Consider the following 24535-nt stretch of genomic DNA (forward strand, 5'->3'; position numbering starts at 1 on the left):
GTGTTTTTTGAATGTGCTAGCTGGTTGTTTTTACTTTCTTAGCACTTGTATCTGCTGGCTGGGAGGATATTGCTTCTCTTAGCTGGGTTTTCCAAATTCGCATCTGTTAATTTGACATGCAGATGAATCTTTGCAAGAGAATACTTTGAAAAGAACTGCTCACAGCAGCGTGGAAAGCCAAACATCACTTCAATTGTGATGTGTTTCTCTTCTTGTCAAGAAAACATCAGGGCTACAGCGGAATTGGGTATTGAGTGCTGAAGGGAACCTTAGTGTGAATCAACTCATTCCTTGTTTTGTTTCTTAGTTTGGTGTATATGGATATGTATGCTTGACATTTTAAGGCACTGTGTGTGTAGCAAAGGATTTTAATCCTGGTTCCTTTTAGATCCTTTGTGAATTTCTAAAATGCAGACCCTGGCACATTCCTCTGTGAGTGCAAATTTCCGTTCCTGATTATAATGTGGGTAAAGCTCACGTTGATCTTGTCTTTGAGGAGGGAAAGGAAAGTGAGTGTCTCATTAGGCTCTTGCAGCCTGTCAGGTGCTGGGTGATGTCCCCTTGCTTGGGTTGAGGTTCTTCATGTTCAAGAGTTATCTCTTTCAGAGTTCTTAATTCTGAGCTGTATCAGCATATTCCTAGCTGAGCTCCTCACTTCACAGTAATTGGCTAAATTGTCACACTCAAGATTTTCTGGACCTTCCAGAACTCTTAAAGTTGGAGAGGAATTCTCCCCTTTGGATGAAAGGAATGCTCCAGGCTCCTAGTGGCATTCTCTGGCTCAGTGTTCCTGACCTTGAATGCAGTCTTCCTGACCTTGAGAAATGATGCCATGACATCCAGTCATTTTCCCCACATCAAGACCAAGGTTACCCAGGGGTCGCTTAGCCAAAGCACTTGATGTCAGTGAGCTCCAGCTCAGTGAAGACCATCAGTGTATTCAGCTGGCTGGCAACCAGAACCTGTGAATAGTTGACAGAGCTTTCATGAAGACACCTTCCATTTGGGTACTATCTTAGTGACAGCTAGAGAAAGCAAGGCTTTCCAGGTAGCCCAGTGCAGCAGACATGAGGAAAGACAAACCTCTGCCTCCCTTGAGCAGTACGTGTTGTCTCTTCAGCAGCCAGAGTAAAGGACATTATGAGTCCCCAAATCTCCCATGGACATATCGGTGCCCTAAAACACATCATTAGTTCAGCTTGACCCTGTTCTTCCAGTCAATCTGACTCCTTCACTTGATTCAGGCTTCCAATGGAGTCACCGAAAAATGATGTTAAGCATTAGGATATTAAGATAATACGTATTCCCTGAAGTCAGGAATGATTTCAACCATGAGTACTCAGATGAGGTCATTGGGTGGCCAATTGGAAGGTCCCCTGAGGAGGCAGTTCAAACCTGTAGGAGATGGTGCTTGAGCCAATGGGAAAATGCAAATTAGCCATTTGGAAAAAGACGAGTGGGAGGGGAGGGTATTCTGGGCAAACGAAACAAAATAGCCAAAGGCACAGAAGAGTGAGGATGTAAGAAACAGTTGAACAGCAGAATGTGTTGTGCCTGCTGGGATGCAGGACTAACATGGGAGTGAGAATGGAGTGGGTCACGCCTCCAGGTCTTGGCCATGATCAGCCACTGAGGAGCCTAAGCATGAGGACAATGTAGTGTAAACACCACTGTCCTGTGGCTGCGAAGAACTGGATGGAGCAAGACCCACTCAAGGCCAGGTGCCCCATGGGGAGATGGCAGCAGCCTGGGCGAGAAGCAGTAGCCCTGGACTACAGGCAGTGGCTATGACAATGGAGAGAGAATGGATCTGGGAGAGATTTAGGAAGGGAGTTGGCAGGATTGATTGAATGTGAGAGGTGAGCAGGTCAGGTCTAAGTCAGTCATTTTTCCGAGATCACACGCATGGGTACCATATTTCCATTTCTCTCAGTTATATTCATCCAGACTTGCCTGACGTTTCTCTTTTAGATTAAAATACTTTTGCATTATTATTTCAATTTTAAAGACTTACTACACCCCCTTCCCTCCTATTGCTTTCTTGTTCTTCTGTACTATTCCCCTAGGGTTTGGAGAACTGCTTCCAGTTTATTAGGCACATTAATCAGGTCTGTGCATATCCTGACAAGGTGCACTAGAGTTTTAAAATGGGAAGAGGGTTACCTGCCCTTATGCCTAGGGATTCTTTTCACCTCTTAGGCCAAATTAACTTTTATGTGTGCTCAGCTCCAGGAAATGAAGGTCCACAAATTTGAACTATAAACAAAAATTATGCCACAAGGTAGATGAAGTTTCCAATAGGTTTGACAAATGGTCACCTCTTCCAGATATTTGAGGAACCTGTATTGATTTAAGGCTGTTCACATGTGCTAAGGAAAGAATGGTGGGAAAGACCACTTATTTTCTTCTGCGTACACTCCAAACGCTCTAAGAGCTCACATCTTACCCATATGTTATCCCTGAATTATCCCCCATTAATGAATTAAACAGAATGTGGGCTTTTAGAGTTTGTCTGGTAGATCTTGTACAGCAAGGGGTGAAATTCACTTTCCAAGTCACTCCAGTCTGGATAAAAAGTAGAACCTACATACCCTGACAATTAGTCTTTGGAAATGAAGAATAAATAGAAGGACTACTTGTGCATGTACACACACAAGCTTTCCTTCTGGACCACTTGCCATGGAGATATTATATTTCTTTCCTTCTGGTTCTTTTTCCATTGTTCTCATAGAGGAGAAAGCTCCTTGCCTATAGAGACAAAGGATCCTCTTCAGCTCCGAGGACTTCACCCTTCTGTTCCATTCTGGAACACTTGGGAGTGAGAGAACAGAGAAGATGTGCCATGATGTTCAGTCTTGTTCTCCTAAGATATAAATGCACAACCATAGCACACAAGCCAAAAACTATTTAGATGAAACAAGCAGAATCAAACATAGCAAGCATCAAAGTTAATCTGACACTAATTTAATGGTATGCATAACTGTTATTGTGTTGCATGGTAATTAGGCTTAAGTGGCGAGCAGTTCAGGTAAATGACTTTAATTAGGATTACTTTCCATCCGTCAAGTCAAATATTTCTAAAGACAACTGAGAGAAGAGGCAGTTCAAGAAAAGGACTTTGTATTCCTCCTCCCGTCCAAATCCCTCTACCCAACCAACATACACATCCATACATATACACACATGTGGGCGCGCACACACTTGTCATAGACTGGAGGACATGACCAATGCTCAAGGCACTCACTTCCTCTCAGCTTTCCCCTTAATTATGAACCCCATGATGTACTATTCTGATTTTATTTTTTTAATTAATTAATTTGAGAGAGTATGGGCAGGAGGGGTAGAGGGGGAGGGAGAGAGACTCTCAAGCAAGACTCCATGCTGAGTGTGGAGCCTGTCCCAGGGCTCGATCTCATGACTCTGAGATCACAGTCTGAGCCAAAACCAAGAGTCAGATCCTTAACTGACTGTACCACCCAGGCACTCCTGCCCTGTTCTGATTTTAGAGGAACACGGTATTCACCCTGAAGTCGTGATGCCCCAACATCTAGTCCTCCAAGCACACAGAAAGAAGATTGCTGATGGGGAGAAGGGAGTTTAGGAGAAGAAAATGAGAGGTTCCTTGAATACCTCGATTCTGCATACTCCTGGCCAAAGAAGTGTTATCTGCCCACGTGGATTCCTTTGCATGTTGAGTTCTTTATTCTTTTTTTAATTTTTAAGCAATCTCTCTACCGAGCATGGGGCTCAAGCTCTTGACCCCCGAGATAAGAGTCTCATGCTCTATAGACTAAGCTAGCCAGGAGAGCTCCTCATGTTGGAGGAGAAGCTATGCCAGGCCCTCAGGTCTGGAGGTAGCACCATAAAGTGGGTAAGGGTCAGGGGCAGTGGGTACATGCCATGAGCACTGGAGACAAGAGGGTGAAGAAGTGTGAGCAAGAACCATAAAGCTATATACAGTGCCTAGAGCAGTCGGGTCCAGAATGAGAGGCCCCGAGGAGGTGGAGGGGTGACTTAAGAAGATGAAGAGCCTGACTTGAGGGACTAGGTAAGGGCCTTGTGCTTGATCTTGGAGGTTCCCTACCCATGGTTCCCAAACTGGAAAGTGCTGTTGCTGGAAGTTCTTGGAGGCCACCAGCACAGCATGAGCTTCACCACAGTCAAGGACACCAACCTGGCACATTGAAACCACCCAAAGAGCTTGAAGAAAATGTCTTTGCCTGGGTCTCACCTCTGAAGAGTCTGATTTAATTGGACTGGGGAGCAGCCTGGGCATAGAGATTGTTCAGAGCTTCCAGGCCATTCTCCTATGCCACCCAGACTGAGAACTGGTGCCCCAGAGGGAGTAATGCCAGATCAGGTTGAGGGCTGGGCTTCTAAGTGCCAGCTATCTCACTTAGAGACCACCTACAACTTGTAGCTTCTGGCCAGAGCTGTGACTTTATAGCACCGACAGGAACATGACAGTGCTCTCTTGTGTCAGGCACTCTAGAGGCCAACAAGTGGAAGCAGAGTCTAAAAGAATCTCAGACAGATGGGTGGTCCCCTCTACACTTGGATGAGGGGGGCAGGGGGTGGTGGAAAATGAAAGAAGTCCTTTTACCTTCTCAGATGTGAAGAAAAGATCCAAGAGTGGTGCTCCCCTGGAATTGCCTTTTCTCCAGCTGGCTCTGCTCACCCCACTCCAACCTGCCCTAAGTGCCTTTTCTTCCAAGGCTTTGCTGACAACTACTGCCTGTGCTAAAACACTAAGCATTTAAAGATTTGAACTGGTGTTACTTTGGTGATTCCCGGACATGAGCCCCTGGGTGCCGTACTCACAAAGGAACACATTGTGTTTTGTAGGTTTGATAGCATTGACCCTCATCAAGTTCTGGATGCCAGGCACACAGAGATCCAGCAGCTGGAATCTACCATGGCCTCCATTTCTGAGGTTGCCAGCTTGTTTGAGGTCAACGTTCCCGACTACAAGCAGCTGAAGCAGTGCAGGAAGGAGGTGTGCCAGCTGAAGGAGCTCTGGGACACCATTGGGATGGTGACCTCCAGCATCCGAGCCTGGGAGACCACCCTGTGGAAGGAGGTCAACGTAGAGGTCCTGGACGGGGAGTGTAAACGGTTTGCCAGGCACATTCGGAACCTGGACAAGGAGGTCAGGGCCTGGGACGCGTTCACGGGCCTGGAGAGCATGGTGTTGAATACCCTGACCTCCCTGAGGGCGGTCGCCGAGCTGCAGAACCCAGCTGTCCGGGAGCGGCACTGGAGGCAGCTGATGCGGGCCACGGGTGTGAGCTTCACCATGGGCGAGGGTGCCACCCTGGCACACCTCCTACAGCTCCGGCTGCACCACTTTGAGGACGAGGTCCGGGACATTGTGGACAAAGCCATGAAAGAGATGGCCATGGAGAAGACCCTGAAGGAGCTGCAGACCACCTGGGCTGGCATGGAATTCCAGTATGAGCCCCACCCGCGGACCGGCGTCCCCCAGCTGCAGTCAGACGAGGACCTCATCGAGGTTCTGGAGGATAACCAAGGGCAGCTACAGAACCTAATGATGTCCAAGCACATTGCCTTCTTCTTGGAGGAAGTGTCCAGCTGGCAGAAGCAGCTGTCCACGGCTCATGCCGTCATCTCCACCTGGTTCGACGTGCAGCGTACATGGTCGCATCTGGAGAGTATATTCATCGGCTCCGAAGATATCCGGGCTCAGCTGCCCCAGGTACCTGCCCAGGAGATCCTGCTCTCTCTGTCCCCTTAGGCGAGTCGAGGGAGCAGCTCCCAGATCCCACGTCCTCTAGACCTTTCCTCACCAGCTCGCCATTGGCTTCACTCAGAGGCACCTCCCATGACCATGGGCCTGCCAGGCCACCAAAAGTCAGGTGGAGGGAACTGGAGAAGGTGAAATGCTCACCAGTTTGCCCTGGACGGGTTGGGGAAAAAGGAGAACCTGGTTTTTTGGTTGGTTTGGTTTTGGGTTTTTTTTTAAGATTTTATTTATTTTATTAAGATTTTATTTATTTATTTATTTATGAGAGACACACAGAGAGAGGCAGAGACACAGATAGAGGGAGAAGCAGGCTCCCTGCGGGGAGCCTGATGTGGGGCTTGATCCCAGGACCCCAGGATCATGCCCTGAGCCAAAGGCAGATGCTCAGCCACTGAGCCACCCAGGTGCCCCAAGGTCTTGTTTTCAATGCTTTCAAAAGAAAGGAAGCAGGAACTGCTGGCTACCGCAGTTTGGGATAAGCTGCTCCTGAGTTGGTCCCCAGATAATTAGAATGCAGCCAGTGGCTGGAAGAGAGCCTTGTTTCCGGGCAAAGGCAGGTTCCTTCTCTGCAGGGAGCCACTCTGTACACTTCTGGCCTGTGCCACGTGCTCAACACCAGTGTCTGCTCAATCCTAACCAATGAATTTCTCGAAAATATGCATTCTTCTCATTACTACCTTCCCTGTGGTTGATTGCCCCTTCTAATTGGTCCTGATTAATGTGCCATTAGCTTACCCACCTCTTGGTGGACTCTAATTCATTAAACATTTTTTTTCTTTTTATTTTATCATACTTTTTTATTTTGCAGACATTTTTCTAGTCTCCCTTGGGCACATTGAGTTCTCTGCTTCCAAATTAGTTTGCTTCCAAAATGTCACACGTCATTCAGGCCCCACTTAAAAGTTAAAGCGCATTCCATCAAAACGTTATTTTTCTAGCTCATCCCACAAAAGCGTATTTCATGCCCTAATGCAGATTACTGGTTGTACATCTGCATTAGGGATGAAAAATAGCCGGAAACAATTTTGATAGAGATGTTGTCATTAGGCCAAATTGAACAAGCTCAATTTTTTTTTTTTTTAGATTTTATTTATTTATTCATGAGAGACACACAGAGAGAGGCAGAGACACAGACAGAGGGAGAAGCAGGCTCCCTGCAGGGAGCCCAATATGGGACTTGATCCCAGGACTCTGGGATCACAACCAGAGCCGAAGACAGATGCTCAACCACTGAGCCACCCAGGCACCCTAAACAAGCCAGATTTTATTTCTCTCCAGCACTAGTGATTGAAGAAGAGCAGGTTTAATTAGGAGGTGAGGGCAGAAGAGGAGACTCTAAAGGAGGCTTTTGAGAACTTTCAGCCACACATCAGAAGGAATCGGTATCATTAACTTCTCAACAGTTGTGCAGGTTGGCGTATGAAATATGGGGATGCGTTTATTTATCCTTGTATTAACAGTACAATAACAGAGGCAATTTAAAAATGTAATAAAATCGGTCATAATCTTACACCCTAACTAGTAACTATTTTCACTCAATGTGAATGTCTCCCAATTTGGCCTCACATATATATGCATTTTTACATAATTGCTCTCTGTGTAATTATTATTTTCTTTCCAGCTCTTCTCATTGGAGCATTTATGTTCCATATTTCCAACACATCTATAACCTTGATACTTTCTCATCTTTCCCTGGGATGAAATACCTCATTGAGTAATCATAATTTACCCTGCTGTCCTATTTTTAAATCTTCTTGGGAGAGGGACATCGATTGCAGAGGTTTATAGCAGACTGGGGCAGGGTGATGGAGGCTTGTAGCTGTGGGACCTTGGGCAAGTTACTTAACCTCTCTGTGCCCTGGTTTCCTCCTATAAATTGGGACAAATACCAGTACCCACGTTAGGGATGTAATTAAACAATGCACACAGCACTTACTGTTATGATTGTTGTCATATAATAATAATACCACGAGTTCTCACCAGGTGCCAGGTTTGGGGCTAAAGCCTGCATATGTTATTATCTCGGGCATTCCAATGATGCTGTTGAGTGGTTGTGTGTTTAAGGGAAATGATGATACCTAATTAATTAATCTGATATGATATTTGCTGAAGAACATCTTACTTTAGTTACATCAACTTTTGCGCGTTCCAGGGCAAACACTGGATCCACTGTCCACCTGGTGCAGAAAATATGTGTTTTATGCCAGTGGTTTTCAAGGCGTGGTCCCTGGACCCTGAGCTTCATAAGGGATCCTCAAGGTCAGGACTGTCTTAGTAATAACGTGAAGATGTTATTTGTCTTTTTCACTCTCATTTTTACGTGCACACAACAGGGCAGTTTTCCAGAGGTTACCTAACATCATGGCAGATTGAATGCAGAGCAGAAAAGAAAATCTGGTCATGTTCTAAGTCAGACATTAAATTTTTTTGCAGGGAAAAAGTGATACAAGGCCACTTTTCTCTCTAAATTATTTTGTTGTGAAAATACAATTATTTTGCATAAGAACATGTTGTGTTACCATTGTTATTTTTTAAATGAATCAACAGGGGCGCCTGGGTGGCTCAGTTGGTTAAGCATACGACTTTTTATTTCAGCTCAGGTCATGATCTCAGGGTCGTGGGATTGAGTCCCATGTCGGATTGAGTCCCAGGCTCCATGCTCAACAGGAAGTCTGCTAGAGATTCTCTCTCTCTCTCTCCCTCTCAAAATAAATAAATAGATATTTAAAAACTAAAATAAATTAATTAACAAATATTTTTAAAATTTCTCCACTTGAGCTTCCAGCGGAGGCATGCATAGAGATTACCTACATACACAAAAGCTCTTTGCACTCCACAGTGATTTTTCAAAACACAAAGGGGTTTTACAACCAAAATGTTCAGGAACCACTCTTTCAAGCTAAGGATATTTCCTTAACTTTTTGGACATCCCCAGAACTGGTTTCTGCTTCTGACTTGCTGCACGAGGGATCTTCTTCAAGTCCAAGAAAGTAATAGTTAATTTTTCCTCATGTTTTTATTTCAGGATTCTAAACGATTTGAAGGCATTGACCTTGACTTTAAAGAACTAGCTTATGATGCCCAGAAGACTCCCAATGTAGTGGAAGCCACCAACAAACCAGGTCTTTATGAAAAACTGGAAGATCTTCAGAGCAGGTGAAGATCTGCTGGCTGCTGCCCCTTTTTGTACCAGGGAGTGAGATGTTTTCTTCTTCCTATTCTGTCTCCAAGATCCTTACTTTCTTTGACTGTCCAAGTGAGCGAGTATGTGTGTTTGTGTGTTTTGATCTGCTTGTATATTAGATAATGTGGGGTATTAGGTGTTTATTTGGGTGGACATGCACTAGTATCTACATTTGCAAATACCTGTGCTTCTTGCACTGATTTTGCATTCCATATCCTGCAGCTGTCTACATTTAGGTCATATCTATGCACGACAGGGGGGTGTGGGTCTAAGCAAACCTAATTAGGAAATGCTGTGTCTCTGCTCTCAGGTTATACCTGTGTGAGAAGGCCCTGGCGGAGTACCTGGATACCAAAAGGCTTGTCTTCCCTAGGTTTTACTTTCTGTCCTCTTCTGACCTGTTAGACATCCTCTCCAATGGCACAGCTCCGCAACAGGTGAGCTGAGGGAGTGTTCATGGAAACGTCTAGAAGAACTGATGGGCTTCCAGTGGGGAGGGTTTCAGGTTCCCCGTTATGCCCACCACTATGTTTCTCAAGGTGTCAGCCAGCCCAACAGTGGCTACTATCCCCTGAAGGGGAAGCTGTGAAAATGGAGGGGGCGTTAAGCCTTTACAGAGAACGCCTTTGATCTGATTCTAAAGAGAGGTCCAGTACGTTCCTGTCCAAAGTTAAAGCTAAAATTTCCATGGGAGAGAAGACTGAGGGTTGTATTAACTCGACATTTAGGGATTTATGTGGAAAGAGTGTATATGAGGAGCTCAAAACTGAGGGTTCTAGCCATTTTATTGGCCATGTAGTCTTCGGTGTCCCTTCTCTTTGACAAACTTCCTTCACCTGTAAAAGAACCACTGTACTATAAGCATTTTTTTGTCCTTCTTAAAGTAACTAATTGAAGCACTATTGACATTTGGTGTTGTAGACAGTGGTTCTCAAACTTGAGTCACCGGGCCTCTCAGGTGCCTCAGAATCACTTGGAAGGCTTATAAAAATGCAGATTTATGTAGGTCTGGGTGGAGCTGGAGAATTTGCACTTCTCAGGATTTCCCAGGTGATGCTGCTGGTCTAGGGACCACACTTTGAGAATGACTGTCCTGGACCAAAGGTCTGAGTCTCCCCAGTGACCAGTGGGAGGGAGGGAGGTATGATGTCTGCATTGTGTGCTCCTGTAGCTCTCCTTACTTCTCACTCTAATAAGACTTCAAGATTTGTTTCCAGTTCTTTACTTGTCCTGTGAGGCTATCCAGTCAAAGCACCACATTCAGAAGTTACTTAGATGCATCTATTCTCCTGTTCAGTGTGATTTCATTATTCATTTGAAGTGTAGTCAACTTCATTTATTTCTCTTTGTTTTGAGTTTTGGGGGTTTGTTCCCATCCTTGTTGATTGGATTGTTTGAATATGTTGAATTCTAAAAGTCAAACTTATGCAAAAAAGTATGTGGGAAGGGCCACTCCTATTCTTCCCACCCACTCTCTGTAGGTCACCAGTCCCACTAGTTTCTGGTTTTTCTTTCCAAAAATGAGCAGATGAGCATTTACGTTTGCACACATCTATTTTATTTACCCTCCTTTCTCACACAAAAGGTAGTGTGGTCTGTAGACTTGAATGCAGTTTTTCTATGCAGTAATGTATCCTGGAAATCACTCCATGTCAATTTAAAGATATCATTTTTTTAATACACCTGCATTACACACCATGGACTACACTACTGTTTGGCCAAAGGTAGTTTATACTATTTCACAATTGCAAATAATGCGACATTGAATAGCCTTGGGTTTAGTATTGTTGGAGGTCTGTCTTCCAGGTAAATTCCTAGAGGTGGGATTTCTGGGTCAAAGGGTAAGTGCTATGTGGTCGATTAGATAATGCCCTATTTCCCTCTATAGAAGTTCTAGGCTTTGAGATCACCACCAACAATGGATGCGAGCTTCCCCAACAGAGCCAAAATATGGCTCCCATGCATTAGCTTTCTGTCTTTGTCATTAACCCTCCAACTTACCGAATTTATGTTTTGGGTGTGTTGATGAGTAGCAAGTACTAAAGACAGATTATCCCTAGAGTTAAAGCCCCATTTCTGTTTTATGATCACAGAGTAGCCCAGGTATGGTGGAGTTGAAACAGTTATCACACTAACATTCTGTTTTGTAACTATACATTCATTAATTCCATGCATAGGAAAAGTCAGATTGTTGCCAGACCCTTTATACATGACTGTACTCATTCTAAATATTTTTTATTTCTCACTTGATTTGAGTAAATCCTTAAATAGCTCCCCCCTCCTCACCAACCTGAGAGATGAAGCATGGTAGGCTAATCCCCAATTCTTTCTGTATCTGGGACTCTCAGCAGTTTTTACAGGTGAGTGATTGAATGAGTTTGGAATTCACGGGTCACAGCAGTTTCTCCTCGGATCCCCTCAGATGTAGCTCTGAGACATCATCTGAAGTCTACCTGCTACCCGCACCGCCCCCCTCCCGCCCTGCCACAAACCCTTCTAGGTAGCCTTCTTTCTTTCTATTCGGATCTCTGTAGAGATCAAAATTTAAATTTTAGAAAGTTTGCATACATTTATATACTTGCTTTGTTCATTTTCCCAACACATGATGAGTTTTTTTTCCAATCTGAAAACCAGGCCTTTCATCTTGGAAAAGTTTTCTTTCTGGGTGCTTTAAAATAATATTTCTATCCCACTTATCTGGATTTTTTCCCCTTCAGGTTCATCATATTTCTGTAAGTTGACATCCTATATTCTCTGTGCTATATACATTTCCCTCACATATTCATATATATTTGTGTACATTCATACAGATTTTCCTCTCTTACCCCTCTCCTTGGAATTCTTCCATAGGTTCTCAAGCTCATCTGCCATATTGAATTCATTTGTGTCAATTTGATCCTTTAGTATTTTTGTTTCCTTGTGTTATTTCCTTCCACTACCAATTCATCTTCATCTCATATTTTGTAGGGTTCATATTTCTTTCATTTAATTGAAAATAAGATGGCATTTTTCATAATTACTTCTGTTTCCTTTATTAAAGCTTCTCTCTCCCTCTCTCTCCCCCACCCTTCATCCCTCCCTCCTCTCTCCCTCTGTCTCTCAGATAAAGAAGGATCCATCCCATCAAGATACTCATCCCAGGTCCTGTGGGTGGGATCTCCTCAAGCACCCTCACAGTTTACTTCAACACATGTAGATTTCTCCTCTCCTAAACTAGAGAGCTGGTTGTTATAGATTTAGGATTACAATTCAGGGTAGTAGTAGCTGAAGGCCCTATATTACAAAAAGCTCTACCAAAGAGCAACTAACTTTTTTTTTTTTCCCCTTTCCAACCTGCCATCTCCCTCACCTCAGGACCATGGTGTGGCTCTCTGGCAACCCTCCTACTGGTATTACTATTAAGGGCCTCTGTATCATGAGATAACATGAAAGGTGAGAAGTCCTGGTGTGGCCAGTCTTTCTGATGGGGGTGAGCATGTTTGCCTTCCTTTAGATCTTCCAGATATAGGTCTGCTGCACTGAGGGGTTCCAACAGCTGGTGACTTCTTCTACTGGCCACTGTCACCACTGACCTTCTGCAGGCTATCGTCTGCCCATCTACTGCTTCATTAATTTATGAATTAACCATTTTTTTTTCTCCAGGTTGTTCCTATTTAGATCAACTAGACATTAATCAAACTTCTGTAGCTTCACTGGATTGTGGCTAGTATGGGATGCCCACTCATTTTACATTCCTTTGTCCACTTCTACCCAATTCAGTTGGTTCTGACCTCATACCACCATTGTCCCACGCTTCCCTCCAAATGTTTGGTATCCAAATCTCTAATGGCTGTCCACAGTAGACCTCCAAACAGTACTACTGAGCCTCTTCCTGACACATCCTCCAATCCTTTGGCCTCATTTCCCTTCGTAGGTCCAGCGCCATCTTTCCAAACTCTTCGACAACATGGCCAAGATGCAGTTCCAGTTGGACACCAGTGAAAAACCAACCAAGATAAGTCTCGGCATGTACAGCAAGGAAGGAGAATATGTGGCTTTCAGCGAGCCCTGTGACTGCAGCGGTCAGGTGGAGTCAAAGTCCTGTTCCCTCCTTCCCTCATCCAGGTTCCCTCCCAAGTGTCTGTATCCAGATAGAGGTAGTCTCAACCTTTAGAATGGCCATTTCCTCCTTGGGCCAGACCTGCTGTCTGTGCCCTGGGCCTGCCAGCCTCTCTTGACTTGAACCAACATTGGGAGAAGCTCCTACTACTTGCTCTCCTCTCTCCCACAAGGACACATGTCAATATCCATGTATCTTTCTTAACCAGAGACCTATGCAGGGAGGAATAAAACGTGCATAAACAACTACCCAAGTCAACAAGAAAAGGATTTTGAAATGATGAGCAGCACCAGGAGACTTTAACATGACAACCCCTGGGCCACCCCACAGGGGAGTCTGGCACACTAACATCTTTCCCTGGAGAAAATGCTCTTTGAAATCAACCATTTTCCCCGAGATGTCATTTCTCTGTACAAATACAGCTCAGGGTCCTCCTGCAGCCCTACCCCTGGGAAAGCCAAATGCCATCCCGTTCCAAGAACTACTACTTCCAAGTCTCCCGTGTGAAATTCGAGCAGCACAAAACATGGGATGATTCCCTCTTTAAACTTCCCTCCTATTCTTTCCCATCACCACTAAAGTATAAGCCCTTCTTTGTTGTTTATCCTAAGTGATCCTACAAAGCATTGTCCCTGGGGTTTCTAGTCTAGTCCAAAATTATACCTGGAGGAAAAATCTTTTTACAGTATTCTACCTTTATCTACATGTCTCTTGGAAAGTAAATCTAATTCCAGGAAATGAACACACATTCTCAGTTTTATGAGAAGGACCCTGGAGTTTGATTCCAGATCTGTCCATTTATAGACCAAAAAGGATTTAGTGGGATCCCTGGGTGGCGCAGCGGTTTGGCGCCTGCCTTTGGCCCAGGGCGCGATCCTGGAGACCCGGGATCGAATCCCACATCGGGCTCCCGGTGCATGGAGCCTGCTTCTCCCTCTGCCTGTGTCTCTGCCTCTCTCTCTCTCTGTGACTATCATGAATAAATAAATAAAATCTTTAAAAAAAAAAAAAAACAAAAAGGATTTAGTTGGAAAAGATAACATTGGCTTACTCCTCCATCCTTGGGGTGGACAAGATCATGAGAACCCAGTGACTTCTTGACCTTGCTCAACCCAGATTAAGCCTTCCTTGAATAAATTTCCCCTCAACCTGCTACTGTGTCCAGTGTGTTCCAAATGGGCCTGTCCACCTGTTGTTAACTGAGCCTGACTCACACTGATCACTGTCCTGGGTTTAGAAACAAAATATCTCCCTCTGCCTTCTGGCAGCCATTGGGGTTGTACATTTTCTTCACTCCCTCGGGGTGAGTGATACTTTCTTCCTCAGAGTACAGCATCTCACCCAGAGTTCTTCTTTCAGGTAGAAATATGGTTGAACCGTGTGCTTGCCCATATGAGGGCCACAGTGAGGCATGGGATGACTGAAGGTGTGGTTGCCTATGAAGAAAAGCCAAGGGAACAGTGGCTCTTTGACTATCCAGCTCAGGTATTCTAACCAGGACTGTTGTGGGCTGCCACCTTTTGCTACACCCTCTCCCTCGGGGGTCTCCTTGCCTTCAGGGGACACCAGGCCTCAAACTCACTAAGTCCTTCAGTTAGGAGAGCCTGCTCGAGCATGAGGGAACAGGGGAGTTGTCAGCCATGACCTACTCTAGCCATTACCTTGGAAAATCAAGGGTTGTCCATTTTTACCCTCACTGGCTACAGCAGGGGGAAAATGTAAACCATTCAACTCATTGCACCAGTCTGCCAAGATCTTTGCTGAGCACAGGAGACCTCCAACAGGGAATGATACATCATAAGACATCATAACTCGGCCCCACTGAAGCTTACCAACTGCTGTGGGAAGTCAGTTGCTTACAAATGAGACCTGGTCCTCTGGGAGCACATAGCTAGCTGGGGGCAGAGTGGGGGGTGGGGGAGCGGTGCCCCCCACCTGAGGATACGACATGTAAGCTGAGATTTGAAGTAGGAGCAAAGAAGTTAAAGATGGAGGGAACAAGCACTCAGACATGGGGAGGACTATGCACAGAGGCTCAGAAGCAAGGAAAAGCATCCTGTGGTTAGGGAACCAAGTGTGATTGCAGCAAGATGAAGGGGGGTGGAGTGAGAGGCAGCAGGTAGGTCCCGCAGAGGAAACTCGAAGCCAGTTCTCATCTCACAAGGGAGTCTGACTTGCTTCTGAGATGGATCTGAATACTTTCCAGGCTTCTCAGGAGGGCGATGAGAGAAAGGCATGAACTAATGAGACTTGTTTAAATGACTCTGGCTGCACTGTACCCTTCTGCCTTCCCTGTTAGGGGCACAAGGCTGGTATATTTGGGGGTTGCAGATATCTGCTCATAATTGAAGCCATAGGAGTAGAGAGGACCACCCCTGGAAAATATGTAGCCTGAGATGAGGATGTAGAGCAAATCTGAGCATCATCAAAGATAGGTTTGACAAGGAGGAGCCTGTAAAGCAAGGTGAGAAACAGTGGCTTTTATATAGAAGGAAAACCATGAGATGGCCATAATGAAACCAAAAAAGAAACTGTCAGTAGTGGGTGAGAGTCAGTCATGCCATGCATTCAGATATTAGGCAAAATAAAGAAGCTGAGGCATGTCCATGAACTTGGCATGACCATTTCAGTGGAGTGCCAGGTGGTGTCATGTTGTAGGGGGGCGGAGATGGGAGAAGGTGGGAAAATGTTGGCAGTGAGTGCAGACAAACAGAAGACATGAGAAGTAAGTCGGTAGTGCTGAAGGGAAGAAGTATTCTTTTAACTGTGCAGTTGGCATGTCATATTCATACCATCCCAACAAGATCACAGCACAGGCAGGATTGTGTGTCTGTACCCAAAGGCAAAATAGGATAAATTAGAGAATGTTGCATTAACATGATGGGTTTCTCTATTTCACAAGAGGAATACTTCCTCTCAGGATTCCTTCTTTACCTGAATCACAATTTTGAGGCAAGAAAATGTGTTGCCTTCTGCTGTTGTGACAGATCTCTAGAGCAATGTCTCCCAAACCAAATGATAAGACAGATGATCAATGTATCTAAATTCTCCACCATGAATAATCACAATTATGCGTTTTCCATACTAAGCTGCTCATCCAACAGAAGAAATGTTCATTCGAATCCCTTTTTCCATGTATTTATTTTGAATCTCTGAAAAACACAAATCCCGTTGACCATGTTGAATTTTGCTGTAATTTGCCTGATTCTCAAGAGCAGGCTTTTCAAGGTTATAGGTTTTAAGAACCAAAAAATAGATGTAGCAAAAGTGTTATGGACAAGCAAAAAATATGCTACAAGTGATCATCGGTGGCTCACAAAGCTAGAACACTCAGATCACAAGAAGTCCAAGAAGAACAAAACAGAGACCAAGAGCTGTTGAGATGTTCAGTCAATGTATTGTTGACCTCCAAAGCACAGGAAAGGTGCTTTGCCTGGGGAGTAAAAAATTGAAAGATCAGCATAGCAATTTCTAAAACCAAGTGACATTGACCAAAGTGGCTCTTTGGTTGTTTTCATACAAGCGATTCATTTTTTTTCAAGAGTAGAAAGTGCTTTCCCCACTTGGAACCACTTCACATCTCCAAGGAGATAGAAGCAAGTGGCTCACTTAGTCAATGCTGGTGGAAGAGGGAGAGAGGGGGCTTATGTCACCCATACAATTACATTCTGATTCTCGCCGTGTGATGGATGAGTGAGCTGGTTTTGGAGACGGGTCCTGGTGATGGCTTTACAAAGTGACTCTTGTTGCCACAGGTGGCCCTGACTTGCACTCAGATCTGGTGGACCACAGAGGTGGGCATTGCCTTTGCCAGGCTGGAGGAAGGCTACGAGAACGCCATGAAGGACTATTTCAAGAAGCAAGTGGCCCAGCTCAAAACCCTTATCACCATGCTAATTGGGCAGCTCTCCAAAGGGGACCGGCAAAAGATCATGACCATATGCACCATTGATGTGCATGCCCGGGATGTGGTAGCCAAGATGATTGCTCAGAAGGTGAGTCCCAAACACGCAGGAATGTCCCTCTTTGTGGGCAGCTACACCATTAATGATGGGATAAGGGAAAAGCTCATTACAGCTCAAGTGTGGGGGTCCCACACGCTGCACTGGCCAGAGAGCTGGGAGAGAGGGTCATGGTGGCTGCACCCAGAGAATGAGTTGTAATCAGAGCAGCTTTCTGATTACACCATGCTGTGGTGGGTGCAGCATCTACTCTTGACTAGTAGACAACACCCAGCTTGTCCAGAGCCCCGTGTGTCTTGTGGCCAATCCCTTCTGGACAGGGATTCACACCCACCACCCCCACTCTGCATTCTCTCTTTAGGTGGACAGTGCTCAGTCCTTCCTCTGGCTGTCCCAGCTGCGGCATCGTTGGGATGATGAGGCCAAACACTGCTTTGCCAACATCTGTGATGCACAGTTTCTCTACTGCTATGAGTACCTGGGAAATACACCTCGCCTGGTGATCACACCTCTGACAGACAGGTGAACATGAGTGTCAGCCCCTCGCAGAGAACCCAACTGTGGTCTGGCTCAAGCCATTCAGGGTCAAGGCCACTGTCATTTGCTACTTGTCCACAGAGCTGTCAGCGGGGAGGAGGGCAGATCACACAAAACATGTAAAAATAAAACTGAAAAGATGTAGGGCAGGGCCCTTCTTAGAATGAACCCCAGAGCAAATCAGCAGACTGTGATTTTTTTTTTTGAGGATTTACTAGGGAGTCATATAAACTTGGATTTTCACATCAGCTCTAAATGCATACCAGCTCTTCAACCTTGAAACACTTGACCTAATTCTTGTTCTTAATTTTCTCATCTGTGGAATGGAGATAGTAACTCACACCTCGCATGGGGTTTGTAAGGACAAAAGACAATAATGCTCATAAGGAGTTCAGTATATAGTAAGTGCTCCATAAATGATCCTATTACTATTTTCCTATCAATTGATTGGCACATTTACTGAGCAGCTCTTACTCTGGGAGTCAGATAAAAGCCAGGTAGTCCCTGTTGTGAAAGAGCGTACAATTTTTGGAGAACCATAGCCTCTGTCATTCATATTAATTTACAAATGAATTTGTACCAGTCACTGAACTGGCCATGGGGCATGCAAAGGTGATTAAAACATTTCCTGCCCTTCGGCTCTAATTCCAGTGAGGGAAATAAGACATCTGTAGATAAATATTTAAATAGCACAAGAGGGAAAACTCCCAGGGCTATAGTGCAAAATAGGACTCAAAGCCATTTGCTTTAGATTTCCAAGCAAATGATTTAGCCATGAGTGCTCCAAGCACCAGGGATCCCACCCAACACGGGAAGAAGAGAACTGGAAATATACCTGGGAACGGGTGGTATCTGATCTGGACCTGGAAGGAAGTGTAGGATCGCAACAGCCTTTCAGTAGGTTGTAGAATGGCTGCCAGGGCGTCCGTGAACTTGTACAGAAATCTGTGAGCCTGTCACTGTCTCTGGTGTGAGGATCTACCAGCATCCATTACTTGTTACTGTGGTCTGGGATCCCCAGAAGCTGCAGAGCTGCTGCTAAGCATTCTGGAAAATGGAATTTTACGTGCAAAGGAGAATCTGAGACCTGTTCCTGGAAGGGGGGTACACTCTTGACTTAGGGGGTATGTAGCTGGTCATAAGCCTGGGAAGGTGGGTAAGAGTCAGACGATAAAGTGTGCAGTGTACCTTTTTTCTTCAGTAAGTAGTGATAAACCCTTGAAAACTTTTCATTGGAGTAAAACGATGAAAACTGTATTTTATGGAGATTTATCTGACAGCACAGCTTGGGCAAAGGAGAGAGAGAGGACAGGATATTTTAATTCTGTTGAGATTTCTGTAAATTCTACTAACAGAGCATCCCCTTTCCCTTATAATTCCATTGAGCACTAAATCCCTTCTTCTCTGAAATGAGTTGCATACCTGAATGGCTGGCTCACTCTAAACGAGTGACTTGCAGGGACACCTGGGTGGCTCAGTGGTTGAGTGTCTGCTTTTGGCTCAGGTTGTGATCCTGGGGTCCTGGGATTGAGTCCCACATCGGGCTCTCCACAGGGAGCCTGCTTCTGTCTCTGCCTGTGTCCCTGCCTCTCTCTGTGTCTCTCATTAATAAATAAATAAAATATTTTAAAAAATGAGTGACTTGTAGATAGCAAAGACATTGTCACAAATTGTGATGGTCAGAATGGCTACATAGAATTGGTGCCAGCTTCTATTTAATTTTCTCTGGCCTGTTTTAAGTGTTGCCACCTACATCCTGGTCTGATCCTCGGATATATTTCCAAGGAACAGTGAATGGAATAACGGTGCTCATGAAATGAATTTGGGATGTGGGAAAATCCCAGCATCATCTAGAGAGGGAAACTTCATGATTCATTTCTCCCCCCAACCCCCATGCTGTTCATTTCTTTCATTCGTTTTCCCGCCCAGTCTGGAATGAGACCCTCTCAAACCTTTCCATGGTAACTCTTGCATTTGTCTTTTGTGTGTGTATGGGAGCCTGCAGAGGTCACATCACTGTCTCCAGTCAGTGCACTTGGACTAAAATCTGAATTCACCACAGGACCTAGCAACTCCTGCCAATCACCCGACACCTTTGCCCCAGCACCCCAGCCCCACTGGCCACCTCTCTGTTCCTTAATCCCCTTAAATTAGAGCCTTCTACACATGAGGTTCCCTCTGCCTGGAATGCCTTCCTCATGCTCACCATTCCATTGTCACCTTCTCATCTTTCGTTCTGTCCTCAGTTCCGAGGACACCTGCCATGACCGCTCTCTCTAAAATCCAGCCTCACCCACACCACACATGCACTTTCTTCCTAACATTTCTCTGTTTACTTTCTTCCTAACATTTCCTGCATTCTGCAAAGCCCTTGCTTGCTTGCTTGTTGGCTGTATCCCCTCTGGAATATAAGTTCTTTGCAGTCAAGGAGCTTTGTCTGCCTTGTTTGTTGCTGTGTCACCAGCACCTCGTAGACCTTCTGTTGAATGAATGAGTAGTTGTTGAATATTGAAGACCCAGATGGTGAGAACAGACAGAATCAAAGAGAAGGTTGACTCAGAAGAGGGATCCACACAGGCCCCGGTGCTGTGGCTCCCAAAGAAGGAGGAACAGCATCTCTGTCTTCTGCTCTGACCTAGGGACCAACACCCCTCTCTGTCCCAGCTGAGGGAAAAAGGCAGATGATGTCTGTTCAGAGGGAGATGCTATTTTCTCTGCTGCTGGTACAGTGTTGGCAACTACATCCTGGGGTGAGGGGGGATTGGGCATCTTAGACTAAGTTAGTTGTACTTGGCCTTCACGTGGATCAGTCCATTAAAGGCACTCATTTAGTGTGGATCAAAGGAAAAGTTTTCCTCAAGCTTCATTCAGAGTTGACCCTCTCCTGTGTCTTTGTCTTCACAGTGAATCTCAGTGAGACACCTTCCCTGCATAGCTAGAAGCTCCGTCCGGTCCAGGATTCTCTTTGGCAGTGAGTTTTTCTGCCAGCCTTGGAATATAAGCTAATAGTTTGGGAATTTATATTGCTTACAACAGAAGAATGAAGTTATTATACATTTGAGCATTTTGATTAACGTCCACCCCTTATCCTAGACTGTGTGGTCCATGGTAATGTTGACTTTGATCTGCTCACTGCTCTACCCTGAGGGACCCAGCTCCATGTTGGGTACATGATAGGCATCCAAGAATTTCACTCCTTGGACAAATTCAGTGAAATGATTTCTGAGACTGAGTATGTGCCCTAGCTTCCCTGTACCTGTCAGAGTATACCTCCTTCCTTTCCAAGGATATATTAGACGTTATCATTCCAAGTGATAAAAAGTGCAAGACTTTCCATTTCCCTGGGTTGTCACACCCACCCAAGGGTCAAAGACGATAATTGCCTTGTATGGACTTAGAAGTCTCCAGTACACTAATGCCAGACACCTTCTAGAGAGGGAGAGGGTAAAGCTTTGACAAGGAATTATTTCGGAAACAGGAATTTATCACCCCTCCTAGGCAACGATGCTAGTAAGAACTAGAAAGGAAGATTTACTGCAAATAATGGTGAATGCTATATAGACCTTGACCTCATTTTGCGCTTTAGATGCTTTTCTGACAAAGTGGTATGTAGTGAATATTTATATGTAAAATTCCATTTTCTCATTGACTTCCATTATTATCTCAAGAACTGTTTTGCCCAGAAAAAGAAAAAATTGGCCTTAGCACAGAAAATCACATTTTAAAGAGCATTCAGCCTTTGCTGGTGTGTAGCATAAGTACATTTAATTCTCTCCTGCCAGAGGAATTAATCAAATGGACAATTGATCCATACAACCTTTGCACATTCATTAAAAGCATCCCCGCATTACAGTACATCCGACTGATTATGCCTATTTCTTTGGAATTTCCCACTGCCTGGATAGGACCTGAATATATAAGTGGGTACAATGGCCCCACTGCTGTCGCAGGACTTTGGAACAGCCCTAAGCTGAAGAATTAAATGGAAATGCTTTTTCAGGCTGAACAAAAGCAATTCACATAAGTGGTTTCTCAACCTTTGGATGACCTCCTCCGCCTCAACTCCCCTTCCCTCACCTTCACACCCAGCCGCCCCTTTCAGCCTTGTGCTGTGCTAAGTAAGGTTCTAATCAACCACTTATTGAGTTTGAGTACCTCCTAATTTCTCAGGAACTACTGCAGGCAGGTGAGGTATAATTGACCCAAGAGTCTTTGAAGGTGATTTGCCAGACAAAGGCATGGCTAGCAAAAGTTCTGCGCTTTCTAAGTTTTTATCTGCAAGTTTTTTTTTTTAAGATTTTATTTATTCATTCATGAGAGACATAGACAGGCAGAGACACACAGGCAGAGGGAGAAGCAGGCTCCCTGCAGGGAGCCTAATGTGGGACTCGATCCTGGGACTCCGGGATCACGTCCTGGGCTTAAGGCAGATGCTCAACCACTGAGCCGCCCAGGCATCCCTTATCTGCAATTTTTATTGGAAAATTTAGTACTCTGTAAACAAAGACCATAAAGTCAGGCAGAGATAACCATTGTTAATATCTGGTCTGTTTCCTTCTGCCTGTAGATTTGGACAAAATGCAATTGCCATCCTATACTTCATGTAAAATACAAATATTGCTTTTTTTAATATATAATATTGTATCACATGCATATTCTCTAAACATTCTTCTGAAACACTCTAAGAGCTGACCTACCTCCTCTTTACAAGTATCCCATCATTTATGTACCATACCCATATTACAAAATGTTTCAGTCACACCTGAGCTTTGACTATTAAAAATGAATCTGTGGTGAACTTGCTTATAAATAATTTGTTCCTGTATTTCTCATTATTTCCCCAGGAGAGATTCCAGGAGGCAGGATAATTAGATGACACATACTTTAAAATTATTCTTGAAACAAATATTGTTCCCAAGCTCACTAGCAATTTACGAGGATGTTCATCTCACAACATCCTCACCAGCATTAAGTATTGTTGTTAAAAATATTAATTTTATAAGTCAGAGTGGTATCTCACTTGGACTTGGATGTCCTTAATTACAGGCTTGAGCATTTTTATGTGTGTATTAGCTATTAGATTATCCTCTCTTGTGAATTATTTATAACTGTCATTGCACATTTTATGTTTAGAAAAAGCCCCTGCCATTTCAAGATAGGCTTAATATTCACCTATATCTTATTTTGTTTTATTTTTCCCTTTAACCTTTTAACATTCTTTGGTAAATTTTTTGACTAGTGAGTAGGGTGAATGTCTTTACCAAAACATTTTTGGTTACAAGTGCTAGAAGCCAAACCCAAACTAACATAAACAGAAGGAGGACCTGTTTGAGTCTAGCTTGCTCTGTGTAGCAGTTCTGGGGCCCAGACAAGGAGTTACCAACAATGGAATGTTCTCCAGTAATGGCTTTGCTTTCTTTGGAGTGTTGACTTCTTTCTTGCATGGGTTTTCTTTGGATGGTTGCAAGAGCAGTCTCCACACCCATGACTCTGCGACTCCTGGTCCAAGAGGAAGAGAGACCTTCCCTCTTTCTCAGCACCACAGGTCTGATTCCTTCAAGGGCCTCTGATGATCCCGTTTGGGTCCTGTGCCCATCTTGGAGTCCAGTGAGCTTGATTTTTTTTTAATATTTTATTTATTTATTCATGAGACACACACACATACACACACACACACACACACACACACACAGAGAGAGAGAGACAGAGACAGAGACACAGGCAGAGGGAGGAGCAGGCTCCATGCAAGGAACCTGGCGTGGGACTCGATCTCGGGTCTCTAGGATCACGCCCTGGGCTGAAGGCGGTGCTAAACTGCTGAGCCACCCAGGTACCCCTGTTGCTTTTTATTTCTGAATAATAATATCCCTTTTTATAGGTAGGACACATTTTGTTTATTCAGGCACCCATTGATAAATATTATAATTATATAAATATGCTGCTGTGAACAAGTCTTTGTGTCGATGTGAGTTTTTGTTTCTCTTGGGCACATACCTAGGAGGGGAATTTCTGGGTGGTATAGGAGTTTTATGGTTAACTTTCTGGGAAATTGCCAAATTGTTTTCCAAAGTGGCTGAATCATTTCACACCCCCACTTAGCAGAGTATGAGGGTTCTTATTTCTCCACAGCCTCAAGAATTTTGTTATTGTCTGTCTCATATATTATAACCATTGAGTGGGTGTGAAGTAATATCTCCTCTGAGTTTTAATTGGCATTTCCCTAATAATGATGTTGAGCATCTTTTCATTTGCTCCTTGGCCATTTGCAGATCTCCTCATAATCCTCTTTACATCTTTTGCCTACTGTTTGATTGATCTCTTTGTCACCTCACTGAGTTGTAAGAATCCTTTGTGTCTTCTGGTGATGTTGCACACGTTTGCAAGTATTGTATCCTGGTCTCCTGCTTACCTCTTCTCTTTCTTAATGGTGTCTTTCGAAGAGCAGAAGTTTGTAATTTTGATGAGGTCCAACCTGTCAATCTTTATGCACCATGCTATAGATATTACAGCTAAGAAATCTTTGCTTAATATCACCATATCTTTTTTTATCTCTTTTCACTCATGTATAGGAGAAAATGGATTTTAACAAATTTGTCTCCTATTCTGCCCATTGACTGCCCTCTGTTCAAAATCCTAGAATTTTAGTCTTGATGTTCCTGTTTCCTAAGGCACTTCTGAATGTCCAATAATATTTGAGATATACACACAATATGAAGCATTATTATAACTACTCAGGTTTCGTAACTAGGCATGCTATTACTTTCTTGTAAGATTTATGTATTTGTTTTTATTTTTTTAAAGATTTTATTTATTTATTCATGAGAGACACACACAGAGAGAGAGAAACAGAGACATAGGCAGAGGGAGAAGCAGGCTCCATGCGGGGAGCCCGATATGGAACTCAATCCCCAGGACTCCAGCATCATGCCCTGAGCTGGAAGGCAGATGCTTAACCGCTGAGCCACCCAGGCGTCCCTATGTATTTATTT

At 44.3% G+C, this 24535-nt stretch overlaps 1 protein-coding gene across 1 annotated transcript in view; it reads left to right on the forward strand.

The window, feature by feature from the left end:
- DNAH9 (dynein axonemal heavy chain 9) overlaps positions 1-24535 on the forward strand; it is a 329643-nt gene that overhangs the window by 80542 nt on the left and 224566 nt on the right. Inside the window, exons 20-26 of the mRNA XM_025428358.3 lie at positions 4846-5716; positions 8790-8920; positions 9259-9385; positions 12862-13014; positions 14407-14532; positions 16803-17042; positions 17371-17531. Coding sequence (XP_025284143.2) covers positions 4846-5716; positions 8790-8920; positions 9259-9385; positions 12862-13014; positions 14407-14532; positions 16803-17042; positions 17371-17531 — 1809 coding nt within the window. The remainder of the gene's footprint in view (positions 1-4845; positions 5717-8789; positions 8921-9258; positions 9386-12861; positions 13015-14406; positions 14533-16802; positions 17043-17370; positions 17532-24535) is intronic.

The sequence above is a fragment of the Canis lupus genome, chromosome 5 (assembly GCF_003254725.2).
Source record: "Canis lupus dingo isolate Sandy chromosome 5, ASM325472v2, whole genome shotgun sequence".
NCBI classification, from domain to species: domain Eukaryota; kingdom Metazoa; phylum Chordata; class Mammalia; order Carnivora; family Canidae; genus Canis; species Canis lupus.